At 42.7% G+C, this 21,972-nt stretch overlaps 1 protein-coding gene across 1 annotated transcript in view; it reads left to right on the top strand.

The window, feature by feature from the left end:
- The window catches only part of LOC126251736 (arylsulfatase B-like), a 219,140-nt gene extending 210,487 nt beyond the window's left edge, over positions 1–8,653 (top strand). Inside the window, exon 9 of the mRNA XM_049952344.1 lies at positions 6,449–8,653. Coding sequence (XP_049808301.1) covers positions 6,449–6,927 — 479 coding nt within the window. The 3' untranslated portion in view covers positions 6,928–8,653. The remainder of the gene's footprint in view (positions 1–6,448) is intronic.
- The last annotated feature ends 13,319 nt before the right edge of the window (positions 8,654–21,972 follow it).

The following is a 21,972-nucleotide window of genomic DNA, read 5'->3' as shown; positions in this document are numbered from 1 at the left end:
TGCATCGTACATTGTTCAAATACCTGCCGTCCATCCAAAAGTAGGGTTCCACAGATCTCGTAAATCGATTAAGGCGAACGCCTGAATGATTCCTGTGGGATGGAAACATTATCCCAATTATTCTCGCATATTCCCAACAGAGGGTCACCCTCAACTGAACTAGACTTTCGTCGAACATTAAAACGAAAATAGTCCTTAATTCTGAGGAGACATTAAGTATCGATATTCTAAATGAAAGACGAACTGTTGCTTCAATCACATACTGTCTTCAACTGTAATTTCTTGGACAAGATTCTTATACGCAGTTTCAGGGATCCTTTTGTTTACGATCGTGGCATTTCATTATTACTTTAGTTCATTAGCTAACTGGGGTAGTATGAGATTCAGTCGTATTGCATCGCGTGCTGGAATGGAATTTTATGGTCTCTTCTGTGAATAGTTTGTTGCACAAAACTGATTACAGATGTACCTAACTTTTACAAGACCTCCTCCGTTCATAATTTTTTATTAGTAGATTATGAGTAGCTGTCCACAGCCATAGTGTAGCTCTGGAACCGATAAACGATCCCAAAATTGCTGTTCAATCTGCAAGCAGCATACACTCATGCTCATAAATTAAGGATAATGCTGATACATGGTGAAACAACGCTCTGGTGGGCGGTTTGCGGGTTTAAATCACCTTGGGGTATGGCCATGCGGTGCCTTTGACCTGTGGTCGGCGCACGGTGGCGCTGGCAGCAGCCCACATATGCAGAGGTCTGTTGGTGCATGTCAGAGTACGGTTCAACGAGTAAGTGTGCGGACGTTTTCAGACGTGCTGATGGTGACTGTGTGTCGAAAATGGCTCAAAGAACACATATTGATAACGTTATTAGGGGTAGAATACTGGGGCGACTGGAGGCTGGTCGAACACAGCAGGTCGTAGCACGGGCCCTCCGTGTGCCACAAAGTGTGATCTCAAGATTATGGCAACGATTCCAGTAGACAGTAAACGTGTCCAGGCGCTACAGTACGGGACGTGCACAGTGTACAACACCACAACAAGACCGATATCTCATCATCAGTGCCCGCAGACAGCCACGGAGTACTGCAGGTAGCTTTGCTCAGGACCTCACCGCAGCCACTGGAACAGTTGTCTACAGACACACAGTCTACAGACGACTGAACAGACATGGTTTATTCACCTGGAGACCTGCAAGGTGAATTCCACTGACCCCTGGTCGCAGGAGAGCCTGTAACTCCTGGTGTCAAGCACGCAGTACATGGTCATTGGAACAGTGGTCCCAGGTTATATTCACGGACGAGTCCAGGTATAGTCTGAACAGTGATTCTAGCCGGGTTTTCATCTGGCGTGAACCAGGAACCAGATAACAACCCCTTAATGTCCTTGAAAGGGGCCTGTATCGAGGTTGTGGTTTGATGGTGTGGGGTGGGGTTTGATTGGTACATGTCTTTGACAGAGGAACTGTAACAGTTCAGGTGTATCGGGACGTCATTTTCCACCAGTATGTCCTCCTTATCAGGGGTGCAGTGGGTTCCACATTCCTCGTGATGGATGATAGCGCACGGCCCCACCGAGATGCCATCGTGGAGGAATACCTTGAAACAAGATATAAGGCTAATGTAGTGGCCTGTCTGTTCTCCAGACCTAAACCACATCGAGCACCTCTGGGATGCTCTCTATCGACGTATCGCTGCACGTCTTCAAACGCCTACGACACTTCAGGAGGTCCGACAGACACTGGTGCAGGAATGGGAGGCTATTCCCAGCAGTTGCTCGACCAACTGATCCAGAGTATGCCAACCCGTTGTGCGGCCTGTGTACGTGTGCATGGTGATCAAGCGCAGGAATCAGTGGTGTTTTGTGTGTTTCGGGTAGGTTTTCTCAACTTATCACCAATACCGTGTACTTATAAATCTGTGTCCTGTGTGTTCCCTATGTGCCTATGCTATCAGCGCCAGATTTGTGTAGTGCCACGTTCTGTGGCACCAAATTCTGAAATTATCCTTAATTTCTAAGCGTGAGTGTGGAAGCGATATTCTGTAATCTAAGCGTGATTGCAACTGACATTTCGATCAAAGTGATTGGCTATTCTTGCTAAGGAATCGTCGAGTAGCATTCACATAGCTACCACCTATCGTCTGCTAATTTCAATTAGCCACACGGTTGCCATTAGTTGATGTTCACTGCCGAGCACTAAAACTGTACCACCATGAAGGTGGCACGCCACAAACGTCAAACAGGTAAAGTATGTTAAGTACTTGGGTATGAAATTTATTGGCAATTCGGCACAAAATCATACAATGGCTGGGAGTCAAGGTATATACAGTCTATGGGTAAGGAAAGACTTTAAGGTATTCCTTCAGAAAGCGAAGTTGTTGATTATTTGTCACTCATGGATCTGGACACTTACCAAGTCGAACCGAAAGCGGATAAAGAGAAGATCGATCGAAGAGCTGTGCGCTTCGTCACGGAGTCGTTCAATCGACGCGAGAGCGTTACGGAGATGCTCCACATACTCCAGTGCATGCGGTACAAGGGAGGCGTCGTGCGTCGCGGAGAGGTCTACTGTAGAATTTACGAGAGCGTACATCCCAACCAGGCTCGGGTAACTTACTGCTTTCTCTCAGATATGTCTCTCGAAATGATTCCGACGAGAAACGTAAGGAACGTAGAGCTCATACAGAGCTTTGGCGACAGTTTCTTTCGCGTCATTCGTGAATGGAACGTGACAGTGGCGGCACCTAAAATACTAGCAGAAGGACGATGCAAAGTGTTTCAAAATGGCTCTGAGCACTATGGAACTTAACATCTGTGGTCATCAGTCCCCTAGAACTTAGAACTACTTAAACCTAACTAACCTAAGGACACCACACACATCCATGCCCGAGGCAGGATTCGAACCTGCAACCGAATGCAAAGTGGATTGCGGAGTACAGGTGCAGATATACATCGCAATACGAAGAAATAATCACTGTAGAGTAATAACATTTGAGGAATAAATTTGGATAGGTAACATTTTTATTTTTTTATTTACACGTCAAGTTCCATAGGACCGTATTGAGGAGCAAATCGCCAAGGTCATGGAACGTGTCAGTACATGAAATTACAACATATATAAAATATTTATGAACCCGAAAAAAGTCAAGCTGTAAGTTTAAGTAAACGCAATCAATAATACAACAAGAAGCAGCTTAATTTTTCAAGGAATTCCTCGACAGAATAGAAGTGATTCATAACGAAAAGCTTCCGTCTCGATTTGTAAGCGCATGGGTTACAGCTAAGAATTTTGAATTCTACTGGTAACTTATAGAAAATGGATGAGCAGTATACTGCACACCTTTATGCACAGGAGTTAAGGAAGTTCGATCCAAATGCAGATTTGATTCCTGCCGAGTATTAACTGAGTGAAAGCTGCGTATTCTTGGGAATAAGCTAATATTGTTAACAAGAAATAAAAATAAGGAATATATATACATATATACTGAGAGGCCTATGGCAAAGTACCCAGACGCGTGAACACAGGTCGACAAGAGGTTCGTGAACTTTCATCATTTATTGCCCGAACCGCCCGTTTCTGAGCCAAAAATATCCTTTTAGCATGGGAAGAGTTGCCCCAAAATTTAATACCATACGACATAAGCGAATAAAAATAAGAAAAGTAGACTAAATTTTGTGTCGAACGATCACTTACTTCAGATACCGTTCTAAAAGTAAAAATGGCATCAATAAGTCTACGAACAAGATCCTGAACGTGGGTTTTCCACGACAGTTTACTATCTACCTGAACATAATTGAATTGTGTGTTAGAAACTGTAAAAACTGAGTCATATGGTGATTTTGCGTTAGTTTATTTTCTACAAGCCGTTAACGTATGTCACGAACCACACTATTTGAAACCGAGCCACTGTTGCACACATCCTTTACTGCCAAGCTAGTGTCATCAGCAAACAGAATTATTTTAGTGTTACTCTTAATACGAGAGGGCATATCATTTATATAAATAAGGAACAGTAGTGGCCCCAACACTGATCCCTGACGCACCCCGCACTTGACCGTACCCCTCTCAGACTGCACATGACAGCCATTCTCCACATTGTGAATAATGACCTTTTTCTGTCTGTCGCTAAAGTAAGAGGTGAACCAATTGTGAGCTACTCCACATATTCCATAATGGTCCAATTCTTGGAGCAATATTTTGTGAATAACACAATCAAAGGCCTTAGTTAAATCAAAAAATACGCCTAGTGTCTGAAAGCTTTTTTTAACCCATCCAGTACCTCACAGAGAAAGAGAATATATCATTTTCAGATGTTAAATGCCTTCCAAAGGCGAACTGTACATCAGACAGCAAATTGGGTGATATAAAATCATCAATTTTGCCTTCATACACAGCCTTTCCAATACCTTTAGAAATAGGTCTAAAATTGTCTACATGGCCCCTTTCTCCCTTTTTATAAAATGACTTTACTACTGAGTACTTTAATCGTCAGGAAACTGACCATTCCTAAAGGAAAAATTACAAATATGGCTAAATACAGGGCTAACATGCGCAGCACAGTACTTTAGTATTCTGCTAGGCTGTCCATCATATCCACGAGAGTCCTTACTCTTCAGTGATTTAATTATCGACTCAATATCCCCCTGGTCTGTATCACAGAGGAGTATTTCAGACATCACTCTAGCCAAGTCATTTGCCAAGACGGTTATATGATTCCCTGTAGAAACTAAATTTTTATTGAATTGACCAGCAACGCTCAGAAAATGATTGCTAAGTACTGTACATGTATCTGATTTAACAGTAACAGAAATGTTCTTACTACGAACTGACTTCGTACTGTCCACGTTGTGCCGCTGACCAGACACTTCCTTCACAACTGACCATATGGTGTTAATTTTATCCTGTGAATTAGCTATTCTATTTGCATACCACATACTCTTTATCTTCCTAGTAACATTTTTAAGCACCTTATAGTACTGTTTGTAATGGGCTATTGTAGCTTGCTTGTGACTACTTCTAACATTTTGGTATAGTTCCCACTTTGTTCAACAAGATATCCTTATCCGACTAGTCAGCCACCGAGAGTGCCTTTTACCGCTAGTACCCAGTTTGGTATTTTCTAACGGAAAGCAACTATCAAAGAGCATGAGAAATATGTTAAGGAAATCATTATATCTGTCATATATGTTATTGGCACTATAAACATCCTACCACTCTTGTTACTTGATGATGTTTAAAGAATTCTCTATCGCTGCTGGGTTAACCTTTCTACATAGTTTGTAATTATATGTGGCATTTGTGTGGTTAGAAAAGTCTTTTAGTGTTAAAATTTGTGCATCATGGGCTGAAAGGCCATTCACCCTAACCGAATGCCCATCTAGTAACGAAGAATGAATAAAAATACTGTCAATGGCTGTGCCTCTGTTCTCCTGCACCCTGGTTGAAAAAAAATAAAAAACACAGTCAGCATCAATTGGATTGGTCGTCGAAACACCGTACCATGGCCCGCACGTTCATCGGATCTGACGTTCCCGGATTTCTTTCTGTGGGGAAAGTTGAAGGATATTTGCTATCGTGATCCACCGACAACGCCTGACAACATGCGTCAGCATGTGCGAACATTACGGAAGGCGAACTACTCGCTGTTGAGAGGAATGCCGTTACACATATTAACAAATGCATTGAGGTTGGCTGACACCATTTTGAGCATTTATTGCATTAATGTGGTATATACAGGTAATCACGCTGTAACAGTATGCCTTCTCAGAAATGATACGTTCACAAAGGCACATGTATCACATTTCAACAACCGGATAAAATGTTCAAACTTACCTACGTTCTGTATTTTAATGTAAAGAACCTACCTGTTACCAACTGTTCGTCTAAAATTGTGAGCCATATGTTTGTGACTGTTACAGCGCCATCTATCACGAAGCGAAAAAAGTGGTCCAGCTAAAACATTCATATTTCTTTACGTACTACACGAATATGTAATAAAAATATGGGGGTTCCTATTTTTAAAAAAACGCAGTTGATATCCGTTTGACCTAAGGCAGCGCCATCTAGCGGGCCAACCATAGCGCCATCTGGTTTCCACCTTCAAGCTAGACAAATTTCGTTCTTTGTAGTTTTTTCGTTTGACGCTTGTTTCGTGAGATATTTGTCCCGGTCACGATCAGTGGACCACCCTATATTGTTCTAATGGCCTATTAAAGGTGTACGAAGTTTGAAGTGAATCCGTGGTCCTAACGCCGTTGCCTCCTCGTGTAAGATCTATATGTACTTGTCTTTGTGCATTTGCTTGTTTGTGTGTGTGTACGTGTGTGTGTGTGTGTGTGTGTGTGTGTGTGTGTGTGTCTGAGCAACAGGTTGGTGAGATGTGGGGAGGAGGGGTGCAGTTGGGAGACAGACAGAAAGAGTAACCACAAAGTAATGGTGACCTGCAGGAACGCTGCAGAACGGCTCACTGGACGGCTTCTTCGGCGCCTCTGGGAGTGAGGACGCAGCCCGCACGCCGCCTTACGACCCGGAGGCCGTAGCCTCGAGCCCCTGCGGGCGCGCAGTATCGCGAGCTGTGGGCGCCGCGACGCCTACAGACGCCATGCTGCGGCTGCGCCGCGACGCCACCGTCAGCTGCACCTCCAACTCGTCGACGCCGCGGTGCGTGCCCAGGTCCAGCTACGACGCGTGCCTCTTCAACCTGAGGGAGGACCCCTGCGAGCAGGAGGGCGTGGTGGCCGGTAGCCAGCCCCTCTTGAAGGACTTCCTGCTGGAGCGCCTCGTCGCCCTGCGGACGCCCTGGGTGCGGCAGGCAGACCTGCTGCTACAGAACTCACTAGCCGATCCTGCCCGTTTCAACAACACCTGGTCGCCATGGACAGACTGCCTTTGGGACTACACCGATTCTTTCTGCAACCACGTCTGAGCGTCCCCAATTGCCACCACATCTGCGCCTTCTGCGACACTGCCACTGCTTCTGTAACCGAACAAGCTCGTTCTGCTAACATGTCTGAACGTCTTCCATTTGATCAGTACCTGGCCCTCCTTGGTGGACTACTTGAGGGGCTACCTAGACTACCTGAGCGTCTACGGCTTCAACAGTAACTTGCCAACCGTCGGCGGACTTTTTTTGAAGGACTAGCTAGATTCCTTACGGAATCACATCTGAGTGTTTCCAGTTTCAGTCACACTTACCTCACTTGGCGGACTGTTAGAGGGACTACATGCACTCCTTCTGGAAGCACTTCTGAGTATCTCCACCTTCAGCAACTCCTAATCCCCCTTGAGCGACTGCTTGAGAGATTACCTGGATTCTTTCAATCACATCTTAACCCCTTCAGCTTCAACGCCAACTCTCCCTATTCATTGGCTGCTTGAGTAATTACCTGAACACCTAATGCAATCGCATCTGAGCGTCTTAAGCTCCAATACATGCTGCCCCGTCCATCGCCTCCTTTTAATGGACTATTTGGGGGACTACCTGGAGTTCTTCTACAACACTATCTGAACTTCTCGATTTTCAGCAAAACCTACCAATCGCCTCCCATTGACGAGCTACTTGAAGGATAACCCAACACCTTCTACAACCATGCCTTAGCGCCCCCAGGTTATTACCAGCTCTCTTTGATGAACTGATTGATGGACTACTTGAGCTCCTTCTGCAATCACATCTTGTGCCTATAACATCACCATCTCAACACCTTCTGCAATCATGTCTCCAACATACAGTGCTCCAGATTTATTGGCTGTGCATACGTGATACCCAACCAGACAGAGGATAACCTTAGTCCTACATGTTCTCAGTTTTTAAATGAAATTCCACAATACTTTATTAGTTTCCTTCCATTTTTCCATGCATCAGTAGTTACTTTTTAGGCCGATTCTCATAAAAAATCACGGTATTTGGTACTTAAACTACTTGAATATCATTTATTGTGGGACTAATTCCTCTGTACTCTTCTTCATTTGAAATTGATTTTATGAAATGAAATGAAATAAATGGATTAATAGATGAAGGCTGTGAAGAAACAACGAAGTGAAATGATATCAGTGCAGATCGTTCACATAAGTTGAACTCTGTTTAATGAGTATGTGTTTACAAGTAAAAATTGTTACCACACTGGGATTCGAAACCTGATTTGAAAAGTAACGTGAGGCATGACTCTAATCATATCCTAATCTTCGTAAGCGTTCACATTAAAGCTGAAGTTGCCTGAGCAGGCTTCACGTTCGAGGCCAACTTTCATTGGCGCTGCATTTCCCATCCATGATTTTCAAACTCTGATACGACAGATTCTCCTATGGAGCTCTCCTACTTCTGCATTCCCAAACTAGTGCTGTTTCCACTAACCCAGTGACGGAATCTTTAGTACTAGTGTTTGGAAATTATGCAGACAATTGTTATTGACCCTGGAAGTTTGATTAAGCCCTTGAGGTGGACTCAGGTACCGTAGTGGTTAACGTAAATGCTTTTTAAATACAGGAAATTTGGATCCAACCTCCAGTGTAGCATTAACTCCCATTTATCACTATAAAATCGTGTTCTTTATTCATTTCATCCTGTGGTTATCTTTTATCCCCTTCTAATATTAATTGGCAATTCGCTTGGTAACTCTAAAATTGTTTATCCCTGTGAAGTGACATATATTTCAACTCACGTTTACCTCACGGTAATAGACATCTGTCTTTCTTCATTCCTGAAGTTGCCTTCACTGCACCCACGCGTAAATTTTCGTGTTGGGATTTTTCCTAATTCTAAGATGTTTCTTAAGATATTCATTCTTGTTCTACAGCCGATGTCAATGAGATTATACATTCTTAAAGATAGAGAATGTGTGCTTGGACTATAGCCCTGTACTGTCCAAATTAGCAATTTGCTGCCAGATATTTTCATTAAAATTGTCACTAGTTAATTACAGTGCCTCATACAGGCATTATTGCACACAAAAGATGAAAGAAAAATGTGATATTGAAAGGTAACCCTAGTGGGGACTGTTTACTACACTGGAAAAAGACCTGCGTGGCGGAGACAGTGTAACTAGTGGAGTGAGTCAAGTACTCTGGCCCTAAAAATGTGGATAATGCAATCCGAATTGATCTGATGAAGAGCATATTTAGATTGATCAAATCTACTATAGTTTCTGTACATAGGTGCAACTGAGAGCAAATGGCGATTGAGATCTGTATGCCCTGACAGTGCAGGAGCGGCAGTACAGTAACCTCTTTGCTTCATGTGGCGATGTAGCTTGCAGCTGGCAAGATGTGTGGAGCGAAGGTGAGACATGGAGGCGGCAACTGTGAATTGATCGAGGCCACGAAAGAAATGCGAAAATCTCACAGTCTAGATATGAGGAAGACAGATCGCAAATTTCATCCCTACCAGTAATTTCAGTGTGTGCCACACCCGTTTGCTGGTCATACCAAGGATCAGTTTGGCTCACTTATAGGACAGTGCGCACAAGGATACCAAACGTCAAGACTGGTAAACCAAAAATGAATAAGTGTGCCCTCAGCAAACAAGTAGTCCAAGACGTTTGAAGCCACACTGTCGGTGCAGTAAAAACATCGCCACAGGCTCCCCTGTCTAAACTACTATCAAGTGAAGTCAGTCTTAGGAAAGGTGCCAAGTACCAAGCACACATGCCAGAGCTTCGACCAGAAGTGTTTCCAGACCTAAGTCCCGAGCCTGAGTGCTTTGCACCTCTCCAGGAAAAAAAATCTGTTTTCCCACGATGGGCACGAACGGCACCACCTTCACGCCGTCTTGAGCAACTCATAGGGCTCTAGATGCACTAAATCGCCCCTCCCACACGACAGCACAAACTCACACACAGCAACAAGCGAATAGATACAATCTCAGAGATCTTTATCCAAATCGCCTGTGCCTTGGCGTTTTTTAGTATCTCTATACCTTTCACAGACACTGGATTTTTCTTATACCACCAAGGCAGCAGTGGGAGGTGGTTCACTCTTTGCAGTATCAGTGTAGACGAAATTTGTGAATTTTTATTACATGTGGCACTGCTCACAATGTCCAGCTTATGAAACCACTGTGCAGACACGTTCCTTCAGACCATCGCACTAGCTCAGGCCTTCTGCTGGCGCCACAACAGGTATTGTGGCATTGTTCTGCAGGAGACCTGCCTCGACGAGGGTCTGGCCTGTGTGCCCTGTACGGTTGTGGGCTTGTCTGGAAAGATTTACTACGGGATGGGCTGGCCGCCAGTTGCTTTCAACTCCTAACATGCCATTTCTATGAGCTAAGAACCATAAAAGTACGTCATGCTTTTAGCGACCTACCACGCTCATCAACAGTTGCTGAAGTTTCATTGGGTTTTAATAAAATCTGTAATAATTTTCTGTACGTGGAAACTAGGAGAGAGAGTTAACTTCTCCTCTCTCATTATCATTGATGTTTCCGAGTAAAGTATAGCACATAGTAAAGTAAGTTACTTCGGTGAACATTATATGTAAGAATTCAGGAACCATAACGACAGTAGGTGTAATGTAGCAGCAACTTTAAATTTCATACTCTGTTTCTGTCTTCATCTCCTCTGTGAAGGCCATCAAGATTCAAATGTGAGGAGTGTCTTGGAATTTCTTTCATCACTCTTATGTACATTTGACTACTACTTTGTATTATACTAAACGAATCTTTGTATCGTTTGTGTCTTTTATTTTTCAATCATTTACGTTTTCTCTTGACAGCTGGAGAAACACAATGGCGCTGTATTTAGGCTGCACCACAATCTGCATCGTATCTGTAATTAAAGAATGATAGTATGGTAGGATTTACAGGACTGATCTCTGTCTGTATATGAGAGACACTGTGGTTTCCAAGGATATTACAGAGGCTTGGATACATGTTTGTTATCACAGTATGGTGATGCTTAACTAAGCTAGCTATTGTAGCATACTAATTGAAACAAGAGCTCCAGTTGGTATGTTCACTGTCTTTTTGGGAGCAATTTCTGCCTTTCCTCAACGTCTGCACCTACATGCAAGGTCCGCAAGCCACATTATAGTTCAAGTCAGAGTGTATCTTGCTCCAGTACTATGGCGCTATACAAGCCCTAATTTCCTTATTTTGTCTTTGCTTGCCTTACAAGACAGGTATGTAGGTGGCAGCAAAACTGTTCTGTTCAATGTATGGTACTGGCAGCAGCATCGATCGGCAGTCAGCTTCTCTAAATTTTCTCGGTAGTGTTGAAACTTCTTAATTAAATTTATTACTTAAACTGCTGAGTGATTTTGACTATACTGTCTCTTTGCTTGTCTTTATTGTTTTATTTCTTACCTACAGAATCTGCCCTGACTGACAGAACTCAAACATTTCCTATTCATTAATTACTCAAAATATTTAACGATAACACAATATGACTGCTTTCAAATTGGTAACCTGATTTCAAATAATTAATGCGAAAGAATGACCCTGATTACAAGAAATCCTAACACTAACCCATACACTGCATAAGTCACTTACCTCACAAAAATCTTCATTACACGAACTACTGCAATACAGCAAGCACCAATGCAGCCAGCTAAATAAAAGTTTATAACTACTGAAGGCTCTAACTACTTATAGTCACGTGGTTAGCAAATTAAAGATTTTGTTGCAAAGCAAACATTGTATTTTTACCTTAATAATATGACATCTAGTTCAAAACAAACATACAATCGTCCGTGACATCCAGTTCCAAAAATTATATAATCATGAATAATATTCAGTCTCCAAGTCATACACATTCAGATCTTCCGCTTCCGCTAACACTTCAAACCTCTAACCTCCTTCAACACAAACTAATCACTTCCTACCTCCATCACTGCTGACTGTTCACTTCCAACTGCAAGTCCGACCAGCCAAAGAGAGCCTCTTACAGACTGTGCATAGTGCTGTCAGAAATATTAATATAGCCTAGAGCGCTGCATAGCGCTACCACAATACAAACATATAAACAGTCTACTTACACAGTCCCCTGCTCCTCTCAAAAAATTTAACGAAGTGTTCTGTTCAGTGGCCAAGACTAATTTGTTAAAAAATTTTCATATTTTTTTCTGGAATCAGTATTTTCCAACACAACTTTTTTCTTGCCTTACTGCAAACCCACCCATATCCTTATTCCTATAACCCACGTATGAATCGATTCTCCTCAAACAAAGCCGCCATTGTTGTTTTTTCTATAATACCTATTACATCTAAATTCCTTACCTGCAGTGGCCTTAAACCTCCACCATTGTCATCAATAAAGAGCAGATGAATACACATCGACATTGTGCAGTCTCTCTCTCAATAGTTATACCTCAATAAACAGTTTTATATCTTAAATTAAGTATTAAACAAGCACTCTGCCTACTGCCAATCAGTCCCTGGTATTACAAATGAACATACCAAGGTAATAAAAGTATATTAATTGACCGCCTATTCCTAATTAGTAATGTTGTTATATTTTTCAAAATGCTAATTCAGACATACCATTAGCATTAGCTAGACGGTATCACTATTATAATTTTCGACATACCAGATTCCTTGAGAATAACTAGCAGTGTATAATTCATCTAAATGTATGAGCTTTTGCAAAAATTTTCAATCCTGGTTGTCCTATTTCTTGAAAGACACGTTAAACTTATTAAAGGCTACGTTCACACGAGAGATCTTCCCCATCACCGAGGCTATTTGTCGTATTTAGTTATTCGATGTGCATCATTCGCTAATGGAACAAAAGTGTTGGGTTTGGAAATTACAAGGCCAGTGTTCGACGCTGAAGACAAGAAACTTGAGGCCCCCTGTCTAGGCTAACATGTGGTCTATAATCTGATCACTTAAAAGCGAATTTCCACGATGGAATTTTCAGCAAGTACAAATGGAGGACCTTAATTTTCAAGGTTAACTCCCTCATAATTTAGAAATTAACTGTGTACTGAAACAAGCAGCAAGCCAAAACTACTGTTCCAAATACCTCGAATAATTACGGAAGGAAATAGTGAATTTGCGGCCATTATAGTCTTTTCCACAACCGTTTTACCACGCTAGATTTTAACAAACCTAAGTTAAAGCCATCTACCGCAAGTGATGATGACAACATTGTATCAAACTGCACTGACGAGTAGAAATAATTTGTCCGCCGGCTTGACAACGCGATGCTCCGTGTTTGGAACTACGTGCCGCAGCAATTGTGGGTGGCAAGGATTCGACAAGTGCTTGGTCGGTTTCGGCAGGTTCGGGGCACCACGTCTACACACTGGCAAAGCAACTCCCGTGGATTACAGGATACTGGTTTCTCGGAGTGGAGCTGGCGTCCATCACGACTGGAACAGGCGAAGTTAGTTGCCAAGGCATCAGTGTGAGTCCATTATGATGCTCTTCTAACCACTGTAGCAGTTAATGTGAAACGGAGAGTTATCCTGCTTGAAGCTGCCACACAGTCACGGGAGATATCATGCATGAGAGGATCCGCATGGTCCGCAGTGAAATTCACGTAGTTCACAATAGTCATGGTGCCTTCGATTACTACCATAGTTCGCGTAGAAACCAATGTGAATGTCCCCCATAGCATGATGGTGCCACCAGCAGACAGTGTTCATGGGGCGGTACATGTTTAGAGTACCATTCACCTGGATGACTGCGTATTCGGACACGACTTACGACAAGGTGTAACAAGAAGCTCAGTTTAGCGGTCTAGGCGACAAGTTTACGTTGATCCACAGCCAAATGTCGATGACAGAATGGTAATTGACGGTATCGTAGTGTCAACATTGCAACACATAGGCGTTGTCTGATGCAGAGCTCGATGTTCCGCAATGTGCAGTGGACATTGCTCTTCGAAAAGTTTGTGCCTGTACCAACGTCGTGCTCTGTCGTCAGACCTGCCTCAGATCGCCACCTATCCTTATTTAGAAAGCGGGCAAGACTCCAACCTCCACAGTCCGCCCCGAGACTTGGACGTCCAAAACACTGTCACCCACTCTTAGATTCACTTTCTACAATGCAAACGGTAGTAGAACACCAGCAGTCGACCAGCTTTACTGTTTCCGTGATACTCAGTCCCACCCACTGGGCTACAACTGTGTCCTGATTCAAAGTCGTTCACACTAGTGGATTTACCCATTCGCCTCTCGCTTCAGCGCTAGAATCATTCCACATTCGTCTCTGCTATGCTTACATACTTTTATTAACACACAATGTGCGCTACAAAAGAGCAGGTGCCATTCAGCCTCGCGTGGGCGGTGTTCATAGTGACTTGGATCATCACCATATGTCCAAGATGCTACTCCAGGCGGGTGTAAAATAAATGTGCGCAACAAAAAGTAACAAACGCTAAATGAAGATCTGGCACTGTCTGATTACCCCCTGAAGCAAATCTTACGGTCTCTAAATTCTATAAATTACAATCTAAACATAAACGAATAATAAAGGCAATTAATGCTACAAATTGATAAACGCTGTTCCTGCTTATACATTTACTGTAGATTAAAAAAAATGGATTACAAAGTTTACATTTCCTACGTAAAATTACGAATAAGTCGCCCAAATCTATCCCTCATTATGACTCCGCGGTCTAATATTAATAATGCGAAATGACTGACATCTATATACGAAACACTAGAAGACACTACTTTCAAGGATGATTTACGGTGGTGTGGGACCTCAGTGAATATAAACTAACGTGATCACAGCTGTTTACATTTTGTAACCCTAATAAGTCGAAGCAATTTGCGATATCACCATATGTACTGCGTCCGGTGCATGAAAGTCATCGTTCTCGTATCGTCTGCGACGATGGAAGAACACCAACCACAAAAGAACTCTTTCAAAAACTAGGACGGCAGATGTCGGTCCTGTGACTAATATACTCTAATACGAGAAACGCGAACTCCCAGCCACAAGGACGGTCAGATAACGTCTCCACGTAAGTATAGGCAGATGAAGTGCTCTCAATTACTGACCGCTGCGTACTTAACGACGACATCCAACCCGGAGGTGAAGTCCAGAATTGTATAGGTTCGCAACAGCACAGTGCCTAACTGTTCTAACTATAAACCCTGTTGAGAACAAAGACAGAAAGTCCGTCTGTACCAACAAAGCTTCTGAGTAAAAATCCTTGGAAACAACCCAGACTGCGTGGTTTCCGAGGTGAAGCTTCCTCGTTCCTCTCAGCTGCGTCCAAGATTTCCAAAGTTCGGAAGTATTATCCAGTTGTCCTTGCGGTCCTACTACAATAGGAGACGGTGCCCCAGCGCTCAGGTGTCTCTATGACCGTCTTGCCACTTCCTGTGTTTAAGCAGGACCAACACACCTGTGTGGGCCTTCCACCCAGGGCTTGAGTTTTGCCTACCGTTTCATATCCACTGGCGTTCCAAGCTCTACTAGTATAGGCAATCATTCATTACGCCGTTTTTATAATAAAGACACTCCGTCACCTTTCATGAAATAAGCATTAACAATTATTTACGAGGAGTACATTACAATGTCAGTCTCCTTTAAATGTTCATATATACAATGTACAGCCTATTAAATGATATCTAAGTGTGGTTGAAGTTTACGGCAAAGTATGTGGATGAGTGCTTGTAAGGTGTGAAATTATAGCCACCTTTCAATACCCCCACCTAATGAACTATTTTGTACGAGCATGGGGTAATTCTTACAGTATTATCTCACCCAGTACAGAATCATATAACCATCAATTGCTGTACAAGCGAACTAATCAGAATACGAGGACAGAGGGACGTTTGAATCACCATATGTTCTTCTACAGTCATTGTGCGTTCATTCATGGATTTACTGCCATAAATTTACTTATTACATGTTTATTGTAGTCTGGCTACCGCTTATGTTTGGAACATTGTTCCGAGACATGACAACTGGATTATACAATATGAAAAGAATTCAACTAACACTAGAATAATTTTATTCTCTTTCAAAAATAGTAGTTCCCATCTTTCTTTAGACTTAAGGCCCACGCTCTCTGTCATTCATCCGTCCCTAAGAGGTTGAGGCAAGAAATATTAAAGTATCCTTATCTTTTCAAAGTGGTTGTCCAATAAATTACATGTTCTTGATTTAGCCATTGATATGCAAAACAAGCAGTTACGTCAAATATTCAAGAGGTTATCTATTGGTCAGTACACAATTATATAAAATTCTTTGAAACATCCTACGTAATTTTCCTTTACAGGTATACCCTTTAACCATTTCCAAAATCTTATATTCTAAAGCATTGTTCGACAAACTGCAGTTACATTTACAGTTATATTTATAATAAAAGTTCGGATCGACCACCAGTTGTAACTAATATGTTTGTTCACAGTGTATAGAAATGTAATAGATAAAAACATTGAAACCCATAGCATCATTAAGGAAGGAAATGACAAACAACGATTTTACCTAAATACACACACAAATGAAATTCTGGAAATACACAAATATATAAAACAGTGAAGGACATAGCATCATTAACAAAGAAAATGACAAACAATAATTTTCATAAATATATACACAAGTGAAATTCTGGAAATACACAAATATATAAAAAGAGTGAAGGACATCCCACCATTATCAAAGACAATGTCAAACAATATTTTACATGAATACATGCACAAATATTTTCTGAAGATTATCCTGAAAAATAAGTACAAACTGTTTACACAATGATAGATATCAGAAACTGTTAGTTTGTGGGTGTAACTGTTCAAAGTTAACTACATTATGGGCATTTTTTATCAAGAGTCAGACCCTTTCGTCTTCATTTGTGTATGGTTATGGAAGTTACAGTTTTTTTGTGGAGTTTAGGACATGAAGATTATTTGAAATGAGATATGTTGCCCATTACAAGTCAATCTTTGGATCCTCAGCCGATTGTTGGTCCTGTCACGTTACCAGTCTCTCGCAGAATTGATGATGTGGAAGAATCCTCAGATTATACAGCCAGATAAGTGGGTGTGTGATTTGAGACAGCCAATTTTTCGTCGAATTTGCACACAGTATGACGGAGGTACAGTCAGAAAGGATCGTAAAGGTCACCTAGAATTCTTCTCCACCAGCTAAGAGAATAGTAATTGTATCTACTCTTCAGTTCTTCATGTTTCTTCTTTTACTAAGTTGCGTTCCTACTTTATTGATCTTCATGTCGCTTCTTTCTCTTGATATAACTACTGTACTTTGGATATCAGTAACTGCGGACAGGTAGGTTATCTGTTTGGTAACGCTATATATGGAACTTGAGTCATTGTGTGTGACTCTGATTCCTCAGAAGTCAATGCCAGTTGACTGACTGCTACAGATTACGCCTGTGTCTGGAAGAGGACGGCAGAAGAAAAGCAAATATTGTTCACAGTTCCGTACAGCTGTTAGCAGTTCCGCTGTAAGCTTAATTGACTGTATTACGTGCGCAATTGGTTTATCCCGTCTCCATCGTTTAGTACAACAGTGGAGAGAAGTCATTAGTGGCCGATTAAACACCACTCTGCTGCGCTGGTTGCATTACCTGCTGCCATTGACTACCGCCCGTCCGAGTTCTTCAGGCAGCCGATGCATAGCCCACGGCCGTGTCCGCCCATATTCGCCGCGATATGACTGACGGCTCCCCTTGCTTGTGGACCGTTCCATTCGCACACCGTGTTGTTGCTTCCAGTATATCTCGAAAAGTTTTTTTTGCATCCTGTGCCCACTAATGTCCACAATTAGTTTCCGATTTACAAGAAATACTATACAATACATTACACAATATTTTGACGATTTATGAAATATAACATTTTAGATGGATTCACTAGTGAGGTCATTTATCTTTACATTTATTATTGTTTGAATAGTACAATCACCCAAGACACTCACGTATTTACTAGTAGTACTATAATAAAGATTTAATGAACAAATTTATGGTTAAATATAAAGTAATACACCTCTGCCTATGTCAATGAATTATTAAATACCTTTCAGCACCTGTAAACCTATTAAAATACATGTTCATTAGTTGTTCATACAATTACAGTATTAATCCTCACCAAATCCCAATGTTAATAGTTGCAAATACTACTTGTTAAACTATCCGTTAAACTACTTGTTAAACTACTTGTTAAACTACTGGCCAGTAGGATGTTAATACTAGTCTAACCACTACTATTGTGGGTATTACAAGATCGTCTGATCTCATGGCTCTTTGTTTTGTCGTGGCTGTCATTGTGAATATCTGTGACCAATAAAGTGCATGTCTGCACCCACAGACATACACAAATAAATGATTAGGTGGGCCACTTGAACATTTCATGCTCCTGGCGTGCTTCCTGTGGACAATCATACTTCATAGCAAGTTCAGTGTAATTAACGATATTTTATTTTAATCACACTTTCACGTACATCTTCTCATGGTTTTACTCAGTAATACCGTCTCTTCTCTGTCCGCCTGTTTTGGATCTGCTACTGTTACCTTTCTCTGGTGGTCTCTTCTTTTCATCTTCATGAGGTTACATTTTATTTTGTTAGTGGTACCGGGAAATATAAAGAATTTAAAACATTATATAAAATCACTGTTCATCAACGCGACAACCATATCCTTATGTATGACCCTCTTTTTCATGTGCTTTAATGTAAGCTTCGTACTTTTCCTTTACTACATTTTACGTATCCATATGCCCTTAATACACTTCCATTTCATGTCCCTCTAATACTCAAATAATATTTCGGTGCACTCATACGGAATTCCGCAGAACTGTCCACCAGGTACACAATTATTCCGTCTGTTTGGACATCATAAATACAACTTTCCCACATGAATAACGGTGCGCTGTCGTGTAGACACATGGAGATGGCCACTTATTCAGCTCCCGTTGCTCTGAATGGAGACAAATCATACTTGGACGACACACCCGCATGTCATTGCAAAACCCTATTAGGAAGTCACTCATTTATGATCCTATTGCTAAACATGCTAAATAGACAAAAAAATGGTTCAAATGGCTCTGAGGACTATGGGACTTAACATCTGAGGTCATCAGTCCCCTAGAACTTTGAACTACTTAAACCTAACCTAAGGACATCACACACATCCATGCCCGAGACACGATTCAAACGTGCGACCGTAGCGGAAGCGCGCTTCCATACTGAAGCACCTACAACCGCTCGTCCACACCGGCTGGCTGTAAAATAGACATTCATTTCTAAAGTGTTTTACAGATGTTCTCTCTTAATGCGCTCCACATCAAATGGTTAACAATTTTTATCTATTCACACATCTTCACAACATTTTTGCAGTACCACACATCTCTCAATTTCACTTTATACCTTCATGGACAGATAGCACATCTTAAACTCTAAACACCTTCTAAAATTGTACGCTCAGCTTGCTGTGCACATAGTTATAGCCTACCAAGAAACATATCCTAATTTTCTTACCCACAACATCCTGCCCTTTTAAGTACTGTAATACCTCTTTTAAGATGATAATATTATAGAAAATTTGATAAATCTGTAGATCCCTTCAGTGTAATACTTAATTTAACTGCTAACTATATACAGTACTATACTTTTGCCATACCAACTCAATTTAATTCTTCCTCCTTATTGTACGCTACTTTGCGGTGCTCTCCCAGGGTTGGGTGGTCTAATTTCAACTGATTGTTCCCGATTCCTGTTTCTACCCCTTCCAGCCCATCCTTGGTCCGACCGTTGACGAGTTTCTCTATTGTCGCCCCATGATGCGCTATTATTTTACAGCTACCATCTCCCGTCATTTTGTTGCCTATATTCTCTGCCATAGTTCCTCCATTGTCCATTATTCTAATACGATCTCTCTGGTCTACGTTTTGGTGAGGCGGACGATTTGCATTGTTCTGCCAATTATGGCCTCTGTTATTCCCTCCGATCTTCTCCCTTCTCTCACCTTGCACGTCTCTCTGCCTACGTGTTTCTTGCTCCTGCTGCTCGTTGAAAGTTAACTCCTAACTTTCTTACGATACCTTTGAATCCTTCTACATCACTTCCACATCGGCCGACGAGCGTTTGCTGGTAGGAAATTGGCAACTTAATGTAACATAATCATATGATCTCAGCTGGTGTGTATGGGTCGTCCAAATACAGATTTTTCTTGCTCAAATTTTCGAAGAACTTCACCAGACTACGGAACCCTGAACTCTCCAGGTCTCTGCTCATCGTTATTTCCTGCTTGATGCTGTCCTGAGTCTCCTTGACCAGTATTTGTTTAAAAATGCGTCACGAAACTTTTCGTATGACATGCACGTTTTTGCAACGTTCTGCATGCATTCGGCCGTTGTTCCCTCGATATTGGAACATACGAAGTCCAGTTTGTACATCAGAGGCCAGTGAGGAGGTAATAATGAATCAAATTGACCAATAAAGGTTTTAGGGTGTAAAAATGTTCAAATGTGTGTAAAATCTTGTAGGAGTTAACTACTAAGGTCATCAGTCCCTAAGCTTACACACCACTTAACCTAAATTATCCTGAGGACAATGACACACACCGATGCCCGAGGGCGGACTCGAAATTCCGCCGGGACCAGCCGCACATTCCATGACTGCAGCGCCCGAGATCGCTCGGCTAATCCTGCGCGGCTAGGGTGTAAAACATTACCCTCGTCTTTTTGGTGCTGAAATTTTCGTACAGAGATAAAATGCTTAAAATCAAAAATTTCATTAGTGTTTCATCCAGCGCGGCCTACCACATTCTCTGGCTGCTGTTACCTTGGGCATCCCCTCTTCTATTCCCTGTCCCGTTTTCCTCACTGGAAAAAGATTCCGTGGTGCTCATTATCGGATAACAATTATGCATATGAAGTACACCCCTGGAAATTGAAATAAGATCATCGTGAAATCGTTGTACCAGGAAGGGGAAACTTTATTGACACATTCCTGGGGTCAGATACATCACATGATCACACTGACAGAACCACAGGCACATAGACACAGGCAACAGAGCATGCACAATGTCGGCACTAGTACAGTGTATATCCACCTTTCGCAGCAATGCAGGCTGCTATTCTCCCATGGAGACGATCGTAGAGATGCTGGATGTAGTCCTGTGGAACGGCTTGCCATGCCATTTCCACCTGGCGCCTCAGTTGGACCAGCGTTCGTGCTGGACGTGGAGACCGCGTGAGACGACGCTTCATCCAGTCCCAAACATGCTCAATGGGGGACAGATCCGGAGATCTTGCTGGCCAGGGTAGTTGACTTACACCTTCTAGAGCACGTTGGGTGGCACGGGATACATGCGGACGTGCATTGTCCTGTTGGAACAGCAAGTTCCCTTGCCGGTCTAGGAATAGTAGAACGATGGGTTCGATGACAGTTTGGATGTACCGTGCACTAATCAGTGTCCCCTCGACGATCGCCAGTGGTGTACGGCCAGTGTAGGAGATCGCTCCCCACACCATGATGCCGGGTGTTGGCCCTGTGTGCCTCGGTCGTATGCAGTCCTGATTGTGGCGCTCACCTGCACGGCGCCAAACACGCATACGACCATCATTGGCACCAAGGCAGAAGCGACTCTCATCGCTGAAGACGACACGTCTCCATTCGTCCCTCCATTCATGCCTGTCGCGACACCACTGGAGGCGGGTTACACGATGTTGGGGCGTGAGCGGAAGACGGCCTAACGGTGTGCGGGACCGTAGCCCAGCTTCATGGAGACGGTTGCGAATGGTCCTCGCCGATACCCCAGGAGCAACAGTGTCCCTAATTTGCTGGGAAGTGGCGGTGCGGTCCCCTACGGCACTGCGTAGGATCCTACGGTCTTGGCGTGCATCCGTGCGTCGCTGCGGTCCGGTCCCAGGTCGACGGGCACGTGCACCTTCCGCCGACCACTGGCGACAACATCGATGTACTGTGGAGACCTCACGCCCCACGTGTTGAGCAATTCGGCGGTACGTCCACCCGGCCTCCCGCATGCCCACTATACGCCCTCGCTCAAAGTCCGTCAACTGCACATACGGTTTACGTCCATGCTGTCGCGGCATGCTACCA

The sequence above is a fragment of the Schistocerca nitens genome, chromosome 4, assembly GCF_023898315.1.
Source record: "Schistocerca nitens isolate TAMUIC-IGC-003100 chromosome 4, iqSchNite1.1, whole genome shotgun sequence".
Taxonomy (NCBI): domain Eukaryota; kingdom Metazoa; phylum Arthropoda; class Insecta; order Orthoptera; family Acrididae; genus Schistocerca; species Schistocerca nitens.
This window is presented reverse-complemented; position numbering and strand designations above follow the sequence as displayed.